Source organism: Rousettus aegyptiacus, unplaced genomic scaffold, assembly GCF_014176215.1.
Source record: "Rousettus aegyptiacus isolate mRouAeg1 unplaced genomic scaffold, mRouAeg1.p scaffold_m13_p_9, whole genome shotgun sequence".
NCBI lineage: Eukaryota > Metazoa > Chordata > Mammalia > Chiroptera > Pteropodidae > Rousettus > Rousettus aegyptiacus.
This window is the reverse complement of record NW_023416312.1, coordinates 8,659,671-8,682,225: the sequence shown is the minus strand read 5'-3', so window position 1 is coordinate 8,682,225 and position 22,555 is coordinate 8,659,671. Positions and strand designations below refer to the sequence as shown.

Sequence of the window (22,555 nt, the reverse complement as noted above, 5' to 3'; positions counted from 1 at the left end):
TGGTATCCCCCAAGGCTCATTCAGCTGCTGAGTCTTAAGGGCAGCCAGCAGGCAGCCTCAGATCTGGAAGTGCCCTGGCCTTTTTTCTGAGATGCCCCAGGACTGGTACTAGTGGCAGCCAGCCTCGGTTTGCCATGTGGCCCCTCCCATATACCTCAAAGCCCAGTTCAGGCAGGGACCAAACATCTTTGTAGCGCCTACCAGGTAGCTCATGCCAGTCACAAGCAGCAGGTGACCTTGGCCTGCATGAGAGCCTCTCCCAAGGGGCTCCAAAACCAACACACTCGGAGGCTGGCATCAGACCTCAACAGAGTACCACTTGAGTAGCCCCACAAGCAGCACACCCAAAGAGTGGTCTCAATAGGCTCATGCACCCACAGGAATGATCCCCACTTGGTGGGGTTAGCCCCCACACGGTAGCTCATACATTGTGGACATAGCCAATCCTTACAGACAGTAAGTCTGAGAATCAATTCTACTCACTGATGTGCCAACAACTACCAAGGTTCAATTACAACAGGAGGGCACACACAACTACACAAGGGTCACTCCTGGAGCACTTGGCACAGGTGATCAGGGAGACTGCACCACTGGGCCATGTGGGACACCTACTATATAAGGTCACTTAGCCAAAACTGGGAGATGTAGCAGATCTACCTCATACATAGAAAGCAACAGAGTCAGCTGAAATGAGAAAACAAAGAGACATGTCCCAAGTGAAAGACCAGGAGAAAGCTCCCCAAAAAGAAATAAAATGGAGGCAAGCAACATACCAGATACAGAGTTCAAAACACTAGTTGTAAGAATGCTCTATGAACTTAGGGGAAGAATAGACAAGCTCAGTGAGAACTTTAGAAATAAGATAGTAAGCATAAAAAGGACAGAGAATTCATAAAAAAAGAAGCAGTCAGAAATGAAGAATAAATAACTGAAATGAAGAATACAGTAAAAGGAATCACCAGTAGATTGGATGGAGCAGAGGATCAAATCAGTGATCTGGAAGACAAGGTAGCAAAAAACACCCAATTAGAACAGCAAAAAAAAATTAAAAATGAGGATAGTTTGAGGGACCTCTGAAACAACATCAAGCATAACAACATTCTCATCATAGGAGTACCAGAAGGAAAAGAGAGAGAGCAAGGAATTGAAAACCTATTTGAAAAAATAATGATGGAAAACTTCCCTAACCTGTTGAAGGAACTAGACATATAAGTCCAGGAAGCACAGAGTTATAAACAAGACGAAACCAAAGAGACTTACACCAAGACACATCATAATTAAAATGGCAAATGTTAAAGACAGAGAGAATATCCTAAAAGCGGCAAGATAAAGATAGCTAGTTACTTACAAGGGTACTCATATAAGACTGTCAGGTGCTTTTTCAACAGAAACTTTGCAGGTCAGAAGGTACTGGCACAAAATATTCAGTGATGAAAAGCAAGGACCTAGAACCAAGATTACTCTACCCAGCAAGGCTATCAATTAAAATTGAAGGTGAGATAAAGAACTTCCCAAGCAGAAAATAGCTAAAGCAATTCATCACCACCAAGCCAGTATTAAAAGAAATGTTTTAAGAACTTCTGTAAGAAGGGGCAGGGGAGAACCATAATTATGAATAATAAAATGGCAATAACTATGTACCTATCAATAATCACTTTAAATGTAAATGGATTAGATGCTCCAATCAAAAGACATAAGGTAGCTGAATGGATAAAAAAAAAACAAGACCCTTACATATGCTGTCTACAGAAGACTCATTTCAGACTGAAAGACACACAGCAACCGAAAGTAAAGAGATGGAAAATTACATTTCATGTAAATGAAAATGAAAAAAAAAGCTAGAGTATCAATACTTACATCAGAAAAAAAATAGACTTTAAAACAAAGGCTATAAAAAAAGACAAAGGACATTACATAAAAATAAAAAGATCATCAATCCAGCAAGAGGATATAACCTTAGTAATTAGTTTGCACCCAACACAGGAGCACCTAAACATATAAAGTAAATACTGACTGATATAAAGGGAGAGAACGACAGTAATACAGTCATAGTAGGAAATTTTAACATCCCATCGACACCAATGGACAGATCTTCCAGACAGAAAATCAATAAGGAAACAGCGGCCTTAAATGATACACTAGACCAGATGGATTTAATTGCTATTCTAAGAGTGTTTCATTCCAAGGCAGCAGAATACACATTTTCCTCAAGTACACATGGAACGTTTTCCAAGATAGAGCACGTTTTAGGCCACAAAATAAGTCTCAGTAAATTTAAGAATGAAATTATATCAAGTGTCTTCTTCGACCACAATGGTATGAAACTAGAAATTAATTACCAGAAAAAAAAAACCTGAAAAATACACAAACACCTGGAGGCAAAAATAACATGCTACTAAATAATGAATGGAGTAACAAAAAAGATAAAGGAAAAAATCAAAAGATACCTAGGGATAAATGAAAATGAAAAAACAGCAACCCAAAATCTACGGGACATGGCGAAACCAGACCTAAGAGGGAAATTCATAACAATACAGGCCTACCTCAAGAAACAAAGCAAAGAGAAACGTGAGTAGAAGGAAGGAAAAAATAGAGATCACAGAAAATCCAAATGAAATAGAGTCTAAAAAATACAAAAAAAAATTAATGAAACCATGAGCTGGTTCTTTGAGAAGATAAATGAAATCGATAAACCTTTAACCAGAATCATTAAGAAGAAAAAGGAGAGGACCCAAACAAGTAAAATCAGAAATGAAAGAGAAGTAACAACTGACTCCACAGAAATACAAAGGATTGTAAGAAAATACTGCAAGCGATTATGCTCCAACTAATTAGACAATCTGCAAGAAATGGATACATTCCTAGAAACATACAATCTTCTAAGACTGAGTCAAGAAAAAACAGAAAATCTGAACTGATCAATTACTTTTAATGAAATTGAATCAGTAATAATAGTAATAAAACTCCTAAAAAACAAAAGGTGAATTTTAGCAAACATTCGAAGAATTAATAACTATTCTTCTCAAACTATTCCAAAACATTCAAGAGGAGGGAAGGCTTCTAAACTCCTTTTGTGAGTCCACCATTACTCTGATTCCAAAACCAGACAAAGACATTATGAAAAAAAAAAGAAAAATATAGGCTGACATCCCTGATAAACATAGATGCAAAAATCCTCAACAAAATATTAGCAAACTGAACTCAGAAATACATTAAAAATATCACACATCATGATCGAGTTGGATTTATTCCTGGGATGCATGGTTGGATAAATATCCACAAATCAATTAATGTGATACACCACGTTAGCAAATTGAAGGATAAAAATCACACCATCATATCAATAGATGCAGAAAAATCATTTGACAAAATCCAGCATCCTTTTGTGATAAAAACTCTTAGTATTGTAGGAATAGAATGAACATACCTCAACATAATAAGGGCCATGACAAACTTACAGCTAACATCATACTCAATGGGAAAAGGCTAAAAGTATTTTCCTTAAGATCAGGAACAAGATAAGGATGCCCACTTTCACTGCTTTTATTCACCATAGTATTGGAAGTCCTAGCTACAGCTAAGAAAAGGAAATAGATGAAATCCAAATTGGTAAGGAAGAATTAAAAGTGTCATTATCTGCACATGACATGATATTATATATAGAGAACCCTAAAGATTCCACCAAAATACTGTTAGAACTGATAAATGAATTCATTAAAGTAGTAGGATACAAAATTAATATTCAGAAATCCGTTGCATTTTATGCTCCCATGATGTACCATCAGAAAGAGAAATTAAGAAAATAATCCCATTTACAATTGCTTCAAAAAAATAAAATACCAAGGAATAAATTTAATCAAGAAGATAAAAGACCCATTCTTGGAAAATTATAAGTCATTGAATAAAGAAATTGAAGAAGATACAAATAAATGGGAGCATACACACACTGTGCTCATGGGTAGGAAGAGGGAACATCATTAAAATGGCTGGACTACGCAAAGCAATCTATAGATTCAAAGCAATCCCTATCAAAACACCAATGGCATTTTTCAGAGAGCTAGAACAAATAATCCTAAAGTTTATATGGAACCATAAAAGACCCTGAATAGCCATGGCAATCTTGAGAGAGAACGAAGGTGGAGGTATCACGCTACCTGATGTCAAACTATACTACAATGTTATAGTAATCAGAATTGCATGGTACTGGCATAAAAACAGACACATAGATCAATAGAACAGAATAGGGAGCCCAGAAATAAATCCAAGCCCATTCGTTCATTTAATCTATGAAAAAAGAGGCACGCATACACGATGGGGTAAAGACAGTCTTTTCAACAAATGAGACTAAACCACCTACTTACACCATATTCAAGAAAAACCCAAAACAAATTAAAGAGTTAAGTGTAAGACCACAAACTATAAAACTTCTAGAAGAAATCATAGGCAATAAACTCTCTAACATTACTCTCAGTAATATTTTTTCCTGATATATCTCCTTGGACAAGAGAAACAAATGAAAAAATAAAAAACAGGAATACATCAAACTAAACAGTTTTTGCACAGCAAAAAAAAAATCACTGACAAAACAAAAAGACAACCTACTGAACCTATTTGCCAATGATATATCTGACAAGGGGTTAATATCAAAATTTATAAAGAACACATACAATTCAACACCAAAAATCAAACAATCCAACCAAAAAATGCACAAACTATCCGAATAGGCATATCTTCAAAGAGGACATACAGATAGCCAATAGACATATGAAAAGATGCTCAACATCACCAATCATCAGAGAAATGCAAATTAAAACCACAATAAGATATCGTCACAGACCTGTCAGAATGACTATCATCAATAAAGCAAAAAACAACAAGTGCTGGTGAGGATGTGGAGAAAAGGGAACCCCCATGCACTGTTTGGATTGAAAATTGGTACAGCCACAATGGAAAACAGTTTGGAGGGTCCTCAAAAAATTAAAAATAGAACTACCTTATGATCCAGCAATTCCACTTCTGGGTATTTATCCAAAGAAATGCAAAACACTAATTCAAAAAGATATATGTGCCCCTATGTTCACTGCAGCACTATTTACAATAGCCAAGATATGGAAGCAGCCTAGGTGTCCATCAACAGAAGACTGGATAAAGAAGTAGTGGCACATACATACAATAGAATATTACGTGGCCATAAAAAAAGAAATCTTACCATTTGCAACAACATGGATGGACCCAGAGGATATTATGCTAAGTGAAATATCTTATCATTTCACTTACATGTGGAATTTAAGGAACAAAATAAACAAAAAACAAAATGAAAACAGACTCATAGACACAGAGAATAAATTTTTGATTATTAGATGGGAGGGAGGGTCTAAGGAGCTGGGTGAAAAAGATGAAGGGATTAAGAAGTACAAATTGGTAGTCACGGTGATATAAAGCACAGCACAGGGAATATAGTCAATAATATTATAAAAACTATGCATAGTGCCAGGTGGGTACTAGACTCATTGCAGGGATCACTTTGTAAACTATATAAATGTCTAACCGCTATGCTGTACACCTGAAACTAATATAATACTGAATGTCAACTCTAAATGCAAATTAACAATTAAAAAATTTACTATATGTAAATAAACATATAGTAAATATTAATAAAAAATAAATATTACGCTGAGACAGATTCTATCTTAGATTATCGGGGAATCTTAGAAAGTCAAACTATCCTTCCCAGTCATATATTCAAAGATAGCTTCAAACATTTGATATTTAATGTAAACCTACAAAGATGGTTTTTGAAGATTTCTTTAAATGCAAAGCATTCTTACCTTACTAAAATAAAACGAAGCGAGTGAAACAAACTCTCCTTCATTTCTGTAAGCATGGCTTAAGAAATACTTTGTAAAAAAAGCAGAAGCATTTCACAGAGAATACTGTAATGCCTATCTAGGCTGGTACTCACAGAGCATGAAGTCAGGAAAAGCAATAGTAAGTCAGGGAGAAAATTCTAAAACTTTCATATCAATATCAATAGAATGTTACACTTTTACAGAGATAGATTAATAACAATGAATTAAGTTAATACTGTAATAATTACAACATTTCAACGTATTGTGGCAAGAAAAAAAGTATCATTATTGCATTAAATTCCCAGTCACAGCTTTATCTACTTACTACTAGAGCCTGTTTCTTTTAGAATTTTCATAGAAGTAAACTTGAAAACAAGGAAGATCTTAACCAAAAAGATACAGGAATGAAGTGCATGTATTAAAGTAGTTCTGTTTTGAAATCTAATATAATTTCTTGGAGATGTAATCAAAGGAGGCCTTACATTACAACTACCCTCATATCAGCTACTAAACACACTATATGACCCCATAATAGAGTGAAAAAAAAGGTGTTACATTTAATGACAAAAAGAAAAATGTTGACTTCCTTGCAGAAAAGCAACGAGAAAAGGTCATTTAGTTATTATTCATTTTCAGCCTATCTGCCCTAGGCAAATATTTTCCTTAAGTAAATATGTGTGCATATGTAGAAACACATGTATATACTCAGTTGACTATCAATTATTATAAGCCCCAACATTTATTTGCTCAAAAATTTTCATGCCTTGTTTAACATTCCTACACAGCATCTGTAGGAAACAGAAACTACAATTAGGAGTGTTGGAAATCAGGCTTTGTTAACAAGGTTTAGAACAGCACACTCTTCTATCCAAGAGCTTAACTACAAATCTGTTAGCAGTGAGGTCAACTGAGATAAAGCTTACTTTTGGTGGACTCCATCCTATCCCATGCACATTCAGTTTCCTTTTCTTAAACACATTTCCTGATTAGCAAAAAGGTAAAAAAAAATATTCAAGTAAAAGATGAATTTCAGGAGAAGGGAAACCAGGTAAGCCATTCATTCAAGGAAATTGTTTTTTCACATGTGGAAGAGCATGAGGTTTACACAGGAGAGGTAAAGCAAAGGGGGTCTTGATGCTGGGACAGGGCCAATGTTGCTCTTGGCAGCATTTTGAGAACTGTCAGGAGTTAGGGGTGACTGAATAATTGGTAGATCAATGGATGCAATACTTCCACACTGAAGAACTACATACAACATGTATCCCACATGATTTTTTTGTTTGTATTTGAAAGACTTTATTACTAACACTTACAAAGAGGCAAACCAAAGCTATTCCACATATAAGATATTGCTTATGTTTTGGTATTACCAAATTTGAAATAAATTCTAATTTTTTAAGCTTGTAATTTTCAAAATAGTTTTAGATCCACAGAAAACATTCAAAAATAGTAGATAGTTCCTGTATACCTCTCATCCATATTCTATTATTAACAGCTCATATTACTGTGGTACATTTGTCACAACTAAGGAATCAACACTGGTATATTTCTATTAACTAAACTTCACAGTTCATTTTGATTTCACTAGTTTTCTTATCCTAATGTGATTTTTCTATCCCATGATCCTATCTTGGATACCATAATACAAGTACCATAACTGGCTCCTTTGCCTCCTCTGGTCTGTGATTTTCTCATATGTTCCTTGTTTTTGATGACCTTAACAGTTTAGAGGAGTACTGGTCAAGTATTTTGTAAAATGTCCTTAAATATGGGTTTGTGTACTTTTTTTTCATTCTTAGAGTGGAGTTATGGGTTTGGGGGAGGAAGAGCATCAAGGTAAGGCGCCATTTTCATCATTTCATATTAAGGGTACTTGCTATCAATGTGATGTAACACTGATGATGCAAACCTTGATCATCTGGCCAATGAATGTAGTGTTCGATAGGTTTCTCTACTGTAAAGTTATGTTTCCTCTTCCCACACTAAGTGCAGCCCACAATCAAGGAGTGGGGAGTTAAGTGCAAACTCCTTGAAAGGAAAGTACCTAAATTATTTGGAATTCTCTTTATGGGAGACTTTTCTCTTTTCCCTCTTTTGTTATTTATTTAAACACTTCCTTCTATCAATATGGACTCTTGGGTATTTTACACATTGAATACCACTTTTGTTACTCTAACTGTCCCAGCTTTAGCCTTTGAGAGCTTTCAGAATGGCCCCCAAGCCTCCGACATGCCCTCATCATTGTGTTTTTGAGTACTTCCTTACTTTCTGGAGCTACATCTTAAATAATGCTTCAGGCTCATCTTAAATAATCCCTCTCCAGCTCTAGAATCTGCCATTCTTCCTAAAAGTTGTGGCTCCTTCCCACATGACTTTTAAATACTCAAAAGAAATGATTTGGATGACATATTGAATGAGCCTAGTCTGTACTACTCCTCTTACTCATTTTTATTCCTATGTCTATCAGTTTATCTGCTCTTCCATTTTCTTGTACTTAACATGGAATGATTTCTGAACTTTTCTCTTAAATCCAGATAAACTCATTATAAGTAGGCAAAAATATCAATTAGTGCCTTCTAGTATAGTCATATCAAGCACCTACACATGGAAATTATTTTTATTTTTATTATAATACGGGCGTTACAATGAATTTTTAAAAATTATGTGAGTAGGTAGGTTATATTATTTGTGTATTTTATTTCAGAAATATTACATAATGTCTGTTATATAAAGTGGGAATTGGGTCCCAAAGGACTGATGTAAGAAAAAAAAATAAGATAGACTTTAATAAGTGGACTTTATTTGGATCCGGATTTAAGGAGAAAAAAAACTATAAAAATGTTTATGACATTTATGAAAGTAGAAATTTGAACAACTAGATATTTAAGGTATTAAGGAATAAATTTTGGTGTGATAATAGTATTGTAGGGGTAAGTGCATGATGCATACCTTTTTAAGTTCTTATTTTTAAGAGATATATACCAGCCTTAATTTTTTATGATCTCATTATGGTGCTTCAGTAGGGAGAAAAATGTTACTAGATTCCAAGGATTATTCTGCTGTATTTATTTTCTGTGTGTGTGTTGGTCACAAGTATAAGAATAAGTTGGCAAATCGGCCTCATTTGAAAAAAAAATTTCAGAATTAGAAACCATTTTCTTTAAACATTAAATTAGACACATCTTAAAGTGAATGTCGAAGGAGGTCTGTGGTATTACCATGTTTATTATTTTTTATTTTTATTAAATTTATTAGGATGACATTTCTTAATGAAGTTATATAGGTTTCAAGTGTACAATTTGATAATACATCATCTGTATATTGCATTGTGTTCACCACCCAAAGTCAAATCTCCTTCCATCACCATATATTTGAACCTCTTTACCCTTATCTACCTCCTCACTAACCCCATTCCCTCAGGCAATCACTCAAAACATCCTCAAACAAAATTAATTTTAATTCATATGGATTTTAAAAGATAATGAATGGTTTAAGAGAGAAAAAGTGCTTTATATAATCAAATGGAAAATGCTAAGGCAACTGCAAAATAGTTGATGATTACCACAGTTTATAGTTGTTTTTCAATGTCTATTGTCCTGGGTACTGAGGTAGCTTTCAAAAAAAGTGAGACTTCAAATCATTCTCTCCACAAGCAAAGAACAATTTAAGTTGTTTTTAAACATTTTAAAACTTCCAGCCTAAAACAAATTCACCTCAATTCTATCAAAGGAAAACAAGAAGGGATAGAAAATATATTCTTGGTGCTTTTACTCTGAATAAATCCTACTTTTAAGTTCCTAAATACATGCTAGAATATATATATATATATATATATATATATATACATACATACACAAACACACACACACATATATACACACACATACATACATACACACATACATATACCCACATATTATATTAGATATACATGCAAAACCATGTGGATCATTTAATAATATAATGTAGATAGAACTGTACTGTTCATTACCATTTTACAAGTATTCAACTGGTCAAACATCTCTAGTTCAGCCTGACCATTCCATATTTTGTATTGATTTCATAATAGTTTTTTGACTGATTATGATTAAATTGTCTCTATCACTTAAGTTTCTTTTGTGATTTACTATGCTATCTGTATCCTATCACAATTTGGTCTATGATAAAAGAGTTTACAAAACAAAATAATTTGGGGGTAATGATTACCATTTATTAGGTAGGTTAGGGTTTCAAAGCTACAGGAATGCACTGACTGAAGTCTGCTGTTCAAAGAAACACTAATGAAATGCAGATAGCAATGCTAACCACTGCTAAATAAATCTGAACAAAAGAATACCAGAATCCATTATTTCTACTATAATGTAAAGCTTCTTATGGATAGCTATTATCAGGCACCTGTACTTTTACTAACAATCCTTTTAGAACAAAACATATCAGCCCTGGGTTGGTAGTGGCAGTGGTCTGAAGTAGATCTTTTGTCTAAGTCTTGATTAAGCGTAGGAGAACATTGAATTCTTGGGGTTCACATCAAAATAAGAAAGATGTCACCAAGACTACAATTTATATGTGACATCTTCGTCACTAGCTAAAGTCCTATTCTGAGTAGAAACACTTCAGCACAAATACGCGCATGTGCACACACACACACACTCGAGGCCAAAAGGACTCAAGAATCATAATCCGCTTTACCACACACTAGAGAAGGTAAGTCTGATGGAGAGGTCTGACAGTTTACATCTTTGAAACTATTCTGAGGATTCCTCTCATTTCACATCTGCTTCTGGTAGAAAGGCAAGGTTGAAATATTATCTATTGTGGAATCAGTTGGAAATCGATTCAAATTTCATTTCTCCCATTTACTATTTATTATTCATTCTTCAAAATATTTATTGAACACCTGCTCAATAAACATTTGAGTATATAAGTCAAGTCATTCAATGTTTCTAAGCAAAATTTTCTTCATCTTAAAAACAGATAATTCGAACCTCTAAGGGCCCAGGTAGACATAAGATACTTCAGGGAAAGCACCTAGCATAGTACATGGTATATAGTAAGTACTCAATAAATATTATCTATTATTAGTTCTGCCTCTGAAGATTGCCAACAGAATGCAACCTTTTTCTTAACTTTTTTTAAAAAGCTGATACTTATCATGCACTTATAATCCTGTGAGGTAGGTAATATTATCACCTCTATTTTGCAAAAATGAGAAAACTTGGTAAGTTAATTAACTCTTCCCTAAGACCACACAGCTGGGAAGTAATGGAGCCTGGATAAAACCAGTCCAAGTTCCAATGCCCGGAAGTGCTTTTTTCCAAAGTGCTCTTTTCTATATACTACATGGCATCACTTTTTAAAGGGTAGAATATTCAGGAAAAAAAATAAAAAGTAACGTTTGAAGGTAATTATGTACAAACATGAACTGTGTCCTTCATCCATGAAAGTATAGATCCGATCCAGTAGGGAAAAAAATGACTTGATGTCTAACCTAAGTTTATCACTGAATAGCTATATAATCTCTGTTGAGCTTCCTAAATTCTCTGTACCTTACCTGTAAAAGGCTGTTAATAACTGTATCTTATCTCGCTTTTAAATATTTCACAGATGTGAAGTGAATGAGACCTTTCCAACTTGGGTGAATGAGGGGAATAACCAAGCTGTATCATATAATGTTTGCAAAAATATTCCAAAAAATCAAAACCATTATTCTAAGTGCAGAAATTCCAACTAAAAATACAACTCACTTCTAGCTAGCATATTTATAACATGGAAATGGTTCCTGGAAAAGTACAGTACCTGAAAACAACGTTTCTTCTGGAATCAAACAATTTCTTTTCAATCTTGTTTGCATTATTCGATTGATCAGCAAAACTTTCCTTCGCATTGGAAGAGTAAACTTCAACAGAAGCCTACTGAAATGATCACAAATCTCAAATAAACAGAGTCTGAATTAACTTGCTTTTTGCCATAAATATACTTGAAGCCTTCTAGATGAGGAAATCTCTGCCACTGACTTAATGCAATACTGATGCCAAGAGAGACTGCCACAAAACTCATACCACAGCACCATATGGAGGGATATGGGGAAGGAGCACCTAGTCCTGCCAATCACACTGGTTCTACATCACACTGAACTTGTTCAGCACATAGGCTCCAGCGGCTGATGAGGAAAACTAGCAACTGGACAATGTTTGTTTTGAGCATCATTATTAGCAAAAACTCTATAACACTTTTTATATGTTTATAGCTCAGTGGTTTGTTTTGAAAGCCAAGTATTAATGAATTACACAAATTAAAATATGAAGTTTCTGCTCAACCAGGAAAAAATAAACTCCCATATACATACATAAAACATTCCAAGATTATAACAAGAATTCAGATGTTGAAATTATCCCATCGGCATAATTACTTAAGGCCAGTATTTTAAAAGTTTTTATTAATAAATTACATTATTATAAGTCTCACAACTTGCTAGAAAAGAGATTCTTTCATAATCTTTGGCAAGCAAATTGAAAAAAGTGTAATCAGGATCTAAGCCAGGCTTCTACTGATTTGTTGTAGATATTACTTGAGAAAACATGTTGTAAACCCATATTAAAAATAACAGATGTAGTAGAAACAAAATAAAAAGTTCAAATAAACAAAAAAATAATATTGGGCAACACTTTAAAAGGAACTAACAATGTAGTTTGTTTTCATCTATCATGTTATCAGAAGACTATCCAGCCCACCTAATAAGACTAATTCCCAAGAACATTAATGCCAAGTAAATATAAAAGACAGGTGTCCTGTACTTGATACTAGTTATGTAACAAAGTTTTTATCGTGGCAAAATTATAATACATTAATGTCATTGTGAGTTTTGATTCATTTAATAAATTTTGGTTCTTAAAACAATTTTGTTGTGACAAAATATTCAATAGATGAACACTTAAAACTAAAACAGAAGTTATTGTACTTTAGTAAAATTTAAAATCCAATGATTTTATGCAAATACCCACAACCTTTTTCTTCTTGAAATTGCAGGAATAAGATTACGATAATGAAAACTTCTACTAGAATAATTGTAATTTAAATTGAACAAGAAACTATATCTTTAAAGTTCAAAAAATTCTATCATGTTGAATAGCTATTTGCAATTCAAATCAGGGCACAATTGCAATCCACTGTTTTGCAGTACTAACTAGAATATTTAAACCCGAAGGTACTGTTTTATTAGGAGTTAACAGACTGGCATATCTATGTTAAGGTCATAAAAATTTCACTTATTCTAATTTATATTTTAACCATTCCAAATGGGGGGGGGAGGGCATGCTTTATTAGAAAAATATCTATAACTTGACTACTATTGACTATCCAGAAGCATGTAATTCACAAAAAGTCCACATGAGGCACCTGTATTCAACAAGTTACAGTTTGCAATAACTCTACATAGGTTCTTAAGAAGTGCCCTTAAAAAATTACTCCAAATAAATTTATATTGTTTTAAAAAATTAAAATTTATTTTTCAAAATTGGAGGAAGAGATGGAAAATTATGCAAGAAATGCTGATTTAAGATGCATCTTTAAATATCTTAATTTTATTCCTATTAATGAAAATGTAAAATCAACATTAAATATAATAAAGAGAATGGTACTCATTAAGATAAAAGGCTATTTTTCCTTTTTATCTTCCAAATTAACAAATAAAGGGTATTTTCTTCTCACAAGAGAAAAATACATTTTAATTTCTTATGAGTTTTTTTTTAACTTTTAAAAGACAAACATAAGGCATTTTATCAATTTCACTCTATCCTACATTCCAAAATACGGAGTTCTTTTAAAAACACTGAAATGAAGAAACAATTAGAAAATTTGTATGAAAGAAATGCTTAAGAAAAAAGATATGTTTTAATTTTTAAAGTAATGTTTGCCTATTGTTTTCGACTATAAATGATATCAGTAAATAATATCTATGGCAATATTCATAATATTTATAGCATAAACAAGCATTATGGATTCATTGAAATTATTAGCACTTCCTAACAAAATGAATCTAAACTATGATTTATATGACCGAATTGGCTAGAGCAACACAACTATGAAAAATAGATAAAGCAACCCTATTTCAACTGTATTCTGGCACACAATATACAAGTTGGCACTGAAGTATCCCTAAGAGCATTATAAAGGACTTTACTTGCATTGTCATTCATTTAAGATAGCAGATTTGCTGACAGACCAGAAATCTGTGAATAAATTTATTTGTGCCTTCGCTCAACAAATATTCCTTGAGTGGCTACTTTTCACCATATACTTTTTTTTGCCTTGTGATGCAAACAAGATGGGGTCCCTGCCCTCATCAAATAACCATACAAATTAATGTAAAAATAAAACTGGCAGACAGGATAAATAAAGATAGACATGGTACCAGGAGAGCACATAACTGAGGATTTGGTGTGATTTAGGGAATTGGGAAGGCTTTTCTGAGACAGTAGAGGAGAGGCTTGAGATATAAAGAATGAGTAGGATTTAACTGGGTAAAGAACAAAGGTAAGAGGACTTATTAAGTGCAAAGGCCCAGGGCTAGGCAAACAGGATTGAAAGAAGGCCAGTGTAGCTTACCTCATAGGCAATAGCCAAACCTTCAAGGGTCTTATCAGCCATTTTAAGGACTTTGATCTTTACCCTAAAAACAGTGAGAAGCCATTAAATTTTTAAGTTAATGCGGGTCAGAAGTGAAAGAATAGGATCAGATAAGAATCATTCTCAAGCAGTTCATCCTGACTACAGGTTTATGGATCAAACAAACAAACAAAAGTAAAATGCTATAATTATCATGACCTTGACTGAAAAGATATTCTGACCCTTGCAACAGGAGAAAAAGAGAAAGCACAGTACATTAACTTTACATTTTCTAAACCCAATCACCACTTCTCAAACTTTCCACTGAGGTCTCCATAATCCTGAAGGGACTCATAACCCTGTGAAGTCTGGAAAGTGCAGCGTTAAACAGCCTGCCGCAAGCCTGAAACTCCTGTTAAGCCTCTGGCCTCATCTTTAAAATCGTATCATTTTGTTTTCGATAGAATGAATCTATGTTTTAATACAGAAGTAATGTTTTAAAATATTTAGCAAGAACCAACTCTGGCTTCTTTTGATGATTTAGTTTCCACAACCACAAAAAATGTACTATTTTAGGGTTTATGCTATATATGAAAAATGTGAATTCACTCACTGTATGTTATTCAACACAATAACCATGTATTGAAAGCTACATTTGCTGTTCTTTAGCCAGACACTAAACCATGATGAAACTATAAAAAATAAAAAGCTTTAGACTCCATTGTTTTTCACATTCCTTATGTTCCCTTTCCCCCTCCCCCTTTTAAATTAGTACAGATGATCCATACTTCTAGTATGCTATAGAAGCTAACTCCTTATCTTTCATAATAAGCCTTATGTGTGAGGTGCTATAGGGAACTCACACAGAAAGCTAAAAAAATCATTAAGAACAAATTAAATCCTGATTTGAGGTCACTCTGCTCTAAATGAAAGTAATAATTAAGCATTATTTTAAGAACATCAATATTTAAAAGCCTATCTTCATTCTTCATATAAGAATTTGGATCAGTAAAATTCTAAATATCCAACAACATAATGTTAATGATGTAACTAATCTTCAAAAAACTCATTTTAACATTATTTCCAAATTATTCCTGAGAAACAGATTTGAAACAGCTGTACCAATTCAATACACATTCTTTGTGGGCTTATTTTTGGCAGCCAAAGTTTTATAATGTGGTATTTATTTAAACTCAGGACATGATGAGAGTTTTATTGTCTTTGTGAAATGCAGATTTGTTCTTGTACTTTTGTACCACCTACTCAAGCCTCCTCCCTCACTATCCCTCTACTGCCCACCTCGCCTTCAATCAAACAAACCTAGACACAACCCCTCTGGTTAGTCACCCCATTACAACTCTAGAGTCTCTCGCTGTGCCTCTACATTTATAACACATCATTCTTAGAATATGCCTTGATTAAATAAATTGCTTAAACAGTTGCTAAAATCCAACCTTCCCCAAGGATTCATTCTTGACTTACTAAAATCATCATCTTCTCTTTCCACTGATGCTTGTATACAAATGTAATTTTTTTTTTACTTCACCAAATGTACTAGTTGGTACTTGTCTTTGTCTTGGCATAGGTTTGTCAATATCACTGCCATCCCTTACAGAGTTTAACTTTCCCAAAGCAGAGAATAATTTATTTAAAACAATCCATTAAAATATTTTTCCATGTAGAACTACTGAGTAAATATATCTAAGGACCAGAATACATACATACATATACATATATATGTATATGTGTATGTGTGTGTATGTATACTCTTTTTTCCTAATCTGCACTAAATCATGAGTGTTAAGGAGCAAATGTTAATGACACTAGAGATAAAATAATGTTTCCTGTGAACTAAACTCTACATATTGAAAAAGGTAAATTTCTTCTTTGTGTAAAATGACAAGAATTCCCATTCCAAAAATGTCAAATCCAAAGTACGTGGTTGATGGTGACTATCTAGACAACGTGTAACTGAGAAACTAATTTTCAAAAGGAAGTGATAAGATCAATTTGATCATTTAAGTTTACCATATTTTTTTTCCTTATGGTGTATACCTCTCAAGTTCCTGCTAGAATTATTTTTTATCTCTCTCTCTCTCGACAGTTTAATGCAAAATCTTGACATTTTCCTTCATCTAATTAAGATATATGTTGACCTCAGCTCTATGTCCTATGACATGGAAAAAACTACTAAAAAGCATTGTCCCTGTTAAAACTTATTTATCACATACATTCTCCTTTGCCGCATTTCACTTTTATACTAAATAGATCTTACTTAATCACTCCATTTTCCTCTTTTGTAAGATTGTATGGAAAATGTTGGTTTTGTCTGTTTTTTTTATACCTAAAATAATGTATTGCATTCTTTATCCTCAAATAGCTGAGTCATCAGGACAGAAGTTAGTCAGTGAATACTTCTTAAAGAAAGTGGGTTATAATAAACAGGAAAGAGCAGAGCAGTCATTTGTGGGATGGTGTGAGACAAGGCTATCTTAAAAATTTAGATTATTTTAGGAATCACAATAAGAGTGGATGGAGCTAAGTCACAGAAACCATAAGAGAAGAGAAGCAAAGTAAGGCCTGCTGGTTGACTCTGAAAACAATATTCCATTTTATTTGATTCAGAAAGGAATTAAGATCACTGGGAAAATGCCATGAACGGAGCTGATCCAGGGAAATAATTTTATCTTAGTCATGTGGATATTTTGAAAGAGTTTCGAAGTTAGAAAAGGTATGAGAAGAAAACTGGAATTATTGGGTGTGACATGGACAAGGAAAATAATAATAAAATTAATAATAGGAGATCTAAATGTTCAGAGGTTTTTGCTATATTTCAGTGGGAAAAAATGTAGACTCAAACAACTGCAGATTATGAAGTATTTCCAGGCCCTGCAAGGGAACACATAGGAGCTGGGAAATAATTTCAGTAAATAGATTGTGCAAAAATTAGAAAGTTATTGGCCTACTTTTCTACATATAGCTTTTTCCAATAACTGCTTTGCTTTTATTTACTGTAAAAAGGTTTACAGTTTTGAAATTTTGCCAAAACTACATACAAAAGGCCTGAATGTATTTTCCAATTTAAAAAAAGTTGGTTTCAGATGCTAAATGATTTTCATTTTCTCAAAAAATATTTTTACAAAATTAATTTTTAAAATTAATTTTGAAGGTCAATAAAATATTCTCAAACAGCTTGAAGTCCTATCAGGATAATCTGGAACATAACTGTGTAGTTTACTGACACACAAGGAATTCATATATTTATTGGAACTAACATTGGTACTATATCACATCAAAATTTTATTGTCAGCAGAAAATTCAGTGAGTATTGTATTTTACAAATAGTGGGGTTGAGGGTGAATAAAAAAATACAAGTATTTCTTTATATCTTTACCAATAACATATAAATTTAAATAAATGTGTCTCTCAAGTATTTTGATAAAAAGTAACAATCAAAATGAATTGCGATGTATAAATGATCCTTCATAAATAATCTTGAATATGTGGTACCAATCTTAATAATCTTGTCAGTCTGAGGTTTTGTTTTTTGTTTTTTCCCTTCATTTCCCTCTCTGCTGAGAGTTACTATAAATTGTCTGGAAGCATAAACATATGACCGTGCCATTCTTATGTGCTTAATGATTCCTTTTCCATTTAGTAAAGAGAAAAATACCCCAGAAAGAACATAAAACATGCACTTTACTACACAGAGTTATAACTATTTATGATTGTGACTAACTGAAAGCATATGCTTCAACTGTTAAGGATGATGAAACTGTCACATTAGGAGCATGCTTTGAAGAACTCCCACAATGTTGCAGTTGTTCATTCTTTGGTACTGCCTTTATAACACTATGCATTATACAACACTAAATGAAGTTTAGCTATTCCAAAGCTACAGCCTAAATTAGTTGACTTTAAAATATCACTTCATCCGAGGATAGGGTGAAAAGTATTTTTTTAAATGTGTTTTGTAAAATAGATTTGGGGAAAAGTGTAGGAAGGGAAAAATTGATTAGGTAACAATGTTAAGTTACAAGTTGTAGAAATGTGGTTTCATCCAACAATTTTTTAAAATGTTATTTTCTGATAATATCTCAAATAAAATTTATATGAAGATTATAAGAATTTCAGCAGTAAGCAGTTTGGGACTGCTTACAGGTAATGACATCAATTATTCTCTTCCATCCTAATGAGTACAAAGATATACAAATTCTTTCTTCGTTACCTGATTGATCTTCTCAAATAACTCTAAAATGTGTCCCCAACAGGTATCAAAATAAGTTATTCACCTTAAATATAATAATCATTTAAATTCATGGCTAACAATGTTAGCCCAACTTCAAAGAAGCTGCATTTTAGGCTGGAGAGATTTTTAAAGGACTAGTGTACTGGAAAACTAATAATGTGTGTCAGAATATATGCATCATCTGTTCTACTTGCTTCAGTGGACCTAAAATGTAGAGGGAAAACTGGAAGAATGTACTGGGAGGGTGGGAGGTGAAGAAGATGGAGTATGCAGCACTCACTACAAGCATCATGGGAATTTTTGAGAGGTAGTCTCTGAAGGTAATCGGACTCCTATGGAGCCAAGACAGCTTTTCTTTGAGAATTTCAACAACAGACTCAAACTAAAGCAAAGCAACCTTTTAGGCAAATTCAAAGAAAGCATTTTAATTAAGCATTCTTGCTTCTTGTCTATACCCTGGCTCTTTCTTCCATGACTGAGAAACAGAGAAGACAGACGTTTCTCTATCTGACAATTCAAGGGGAGGGGGAATTGGTGGGAATCTAGGAAAGCGGAATTTCAATAGCAAATATGAAAAGAGATGAACAGAAAAGATGAGCCACTGCAAGACTTTGTCTTAGTCATGGCATCCATGGTACCTTAGCACAATGCACTGCACACAGTGTGTGTGGGGGTGCGGATGATAAATAATGAAATCAATTTAATTCAATACACTCTCATTTGTACATCTGTACTGTGCTTTGGCGCTACAAAGCACTTTTCACATATTAAGAAAGAAAAACAAAGTAAATGAAGAATAAAGGGGCATGTAAGGGAACAGAAGGAAAGCAAATAGATAAAGGGAAAAATCCACAAGAATAAGCAAGAAGCTGAAAGCGTTTGGGAAAAGAGGCAAAAAAAAAAAACTGAGTTTCTCTCTGTAATTCTCAATCATTTCTAATCACCTCACCTTTTGTTCTAAAGTACCTGGATCTTGGAAAATCTGCCTGCTAAGCCCTATCATTTCGGAAATGATAAGCCTTTGGTCTCTGACTAATCTACCTAGAGTTTGTGCCTAGGAATAACCACGAGCAAAGCTGTAACATCTCCCAAGAGTAGCCAGGAATCCTTTATTTCGTCCCATCCATCCCCTGTCAACATTTCTCAAATCTTAGGAATCTTGGGGATGGAATGTGGGGTACAGTGGTCGTGATGAGGGGGGGGGTCCTTTACAGGCCCCTTAATTCAGACAACAGAGGGAGATAGTGAGGCAGTAAAGCCCAAGGACTAGAGAAAAAAGCCCATGTTTGCGATTAGGAGGGCAAGTGTCTACAAGTATGGTTCTTAGACGTTGCTAGGGAAAAAAAAGGGGGAGAGCCTTCAAGATGGAAGAAATGGGGGGGGCATTTGAAAACGCATCACCTAACACCTGGCATTGAGCCCCAAATAAAAAGCCGTGAGATCCAAAGCCTCAACTGGCCAGAAGAAGAGGAGGCAGAGGACGCGCAGGGATGCGCTGTGTGGAGCCCACAGACACCAGCGCGGAAGCTGTCCCAGGGGAAGCATGTTTTCCTCTCCTCAAAGTAGCGCATTCCCTGAGCATCCTCAGCCCAATCTGGGGGACAGGGGAGCTTCCCGAATCCAAACCCGGGCGGCCGCGTCCTGACCCCATTATGTGGGCTTAAAAGTTGTCCAGAGAGTTGGCACTGGAAAAGGCACCTGGCAGGGGCGGCCGTTGAGGGGGCGTCAGGTTTCCCAGGAACAAAGGGGCCGGGGAAGGGGCGACCAGCGGAGCAGGTCCTGGGGGTTCCTCCCTGGGAGGAGAGACAAGGGTAGCCACGTCCTCCCGGTATGTGGGCACCAAGGGGATCGGGAAAGCGGGCAAGATAAGCCGGGATTCCACTGCCAGGCTTCCAGTCTTTTATCCTCCCGTGCTCTCAGCGCCCTTCTCCAGCTGGGGAGCCACCAGCTGGAGACAATAGGAGACCAGAATCCCAAACCCCTGGGCAGCCCCCGACGACCCTCATCCCCACCCCCCCACCCCCGCCGGCGCACCACGATCAGCCGGTAAAAGCCCCGATGGCGGGCTCGGCCGCGGGAGGCGCCCCTTTCCTCCTGTGCGCCGGGACCCTGCGCCCCAGGGCCGCCTCACCCTTCGCAGAGCGGGCATTACCTTTCATCCAGTCCACTACTTGACTCGGAGACCATTTGCTCACCGGTTCCATGATCAGAGCCATGGGAACAGGGTCGATTCCGCGCGGGACGCGGAGCTCAGACACAAAACGAACTCAGCAGCCTGAGCTGCGCTCAGGTGGGGTCCCTAGCTGGCCGCTGCCTCGCTGGGCGGGCGGCGCGGAGAAAGCGGCTTTTGTGTGGCGGGTTTTGCGGCTGCAATGTCTCAGCTCACGGCGGGCAGCAGCAGTGGGAGCAGCTACGGGGAAGGAAAGGCGTCGGGGTCGCGGCTCCACTCGATCCCCGCTGCGGCGGCGGCGGCGGCTGCGGTTGCTCTGCCACTTCACTCGGGTCTTCGTCCCTCCGGGGCTTCAGTTCATGGCTTGCACTGCCGAGGGTCACGGCTCCTGAGGGAAAGAGCTGCCGCCACACGACCGCAGCCAACTTGCCCGCTCGCCTCGCGCGCGGGAGTGAAGCCCCAGCACGACAAGCTGCCGGGCGGAAATGACGAGGGGCCTGCTGCCACCCAAAATATCTCTCCGCAGCCCTCGGGTGCGGGGCGCGCGCGCTACGAGCCCCCCGCCCGCTCGCGGCCGCGCGGTCCCGCCCCCGGGGCCGACGGCAAGCGCGCGAGGCGCGTGTGCGTGCGCGCGCCGGCACGAGGCCCGAGCTCGGGGTCTGCCTGTCAGTCAGGCAGGTGCGGGCGGCTCGCAACCTCGTTTTGCCGCCCCGCAGGCCGCCCCGGGACAGAGGCTCGTGAGGAGCGCGTGCGCGGCTTTGGCGGTAGTGGCCAGCGCGAGCTTCAGTCGGGGTTAGTCAGTCAGGTGCCGGCGGTGGCAGCGCGGCCCGGAAGGGTCTCGGAGCGGACGCGGCAGTGGCGGGACTGTCCGCCCACCAGTTGAACGCTAAACTGCTGAGGCAGCTGAGGAGGTACCTGCGGCCCCGCCACGGAGGGGAGGGGGACACCGCTGAGCGCGGGGTTACAGCGGGAGCCCGGGTTTTCCTTGCTCCCGCCCGCCCTGCCGCTGAGTGGGCTCCCGAGGTGATTCCCGAACCCCGCGCACGCCTGTGGAGACAGAGGCGTGGAATGCCGCGGACGGGAACCGGGCTCTGCCAGCCAGAAACGCAGTGATGACGAGGCAGGAGGGCCGGTGCTCTGGGACCGCCCCCGGTGGTGCGCCCGGGCCCGGGACCTACAAGTGCAGTGGTGGTGATACCAAGATAGGTCGGGCCCACGTGCCTTTTGAAGGGCTCAGGTTTTCGGCCAACTCCTCCAACGCTGGGAGCACCCAGTACCTATTTTAGAAGATGTCTCTTTGTTTTCAGATATTCTTATATAAGAACTTAAGGGGACAACTGGGATTTCAAGTGAGCGACAAATTGTAAAAATGATTCGCCAAAACTTGTTCTTCAGAAACTTACACAAGCTACTATGCAGCCTCTAGTAAAAGACGGTTGGCCTAATGAGGCTTCACGTTAAACCACAAATAATCCTATAGAGTATATATGCAAACTCTACCATTATTATAGATGTTTTCCCTTTGTCACTCTTTAATAGCTCTATTGAGTAAAAGACAAACTCATTTTATCTCTAGAACCATTTCAATAATGTCAGTAGGTTTTGCCAGTTCCTGTAGTAACCCGTTTTCTCTAGTTCAATTGCATGAGACGCATAACTGCCACTTACCTCAACTGACATGAG

At 36.8% G+C, this 22,555-nt stretch overlaps 1 protein-coding gene across 6 annotated transcripts in view; it reads right to left on the bottom strand.

The window, feature by feature from the left end:
* The window catches only part of CNKSR2 (connector enhancer of kinase suppressor of Ras 2), a 270,600-nt gene extending 249,229 nt beyond the window's left edge, over positions 1 to 21,371 (bottom strand). For 3 of the 6 annotated variants that reach the window (XM_036226439.1, XM_036226441.1, XM_036226443.1), the window contains exon 1: positions 20,855 to 21,097. In XM_036226439.1, the coding sequence (XP_036082332.1) occupies positions 20,855 to 20,918 (64 nt within the window). In that variant the 5' untranslated portion in view covers positions 20,919 to 21,097. Of the gene's footprint in view, positions 1 to 20,854 lie in introns of all 6 variants that reach the window. The other 3 variants (XM_036226442.1, XM_036226444.1, XM_036226440.1) reach the window with 2 other exon arrangements.
* Between the last annotated feature and the right edge of the window lie 1,184 nt (positions 21,372 to 22,555).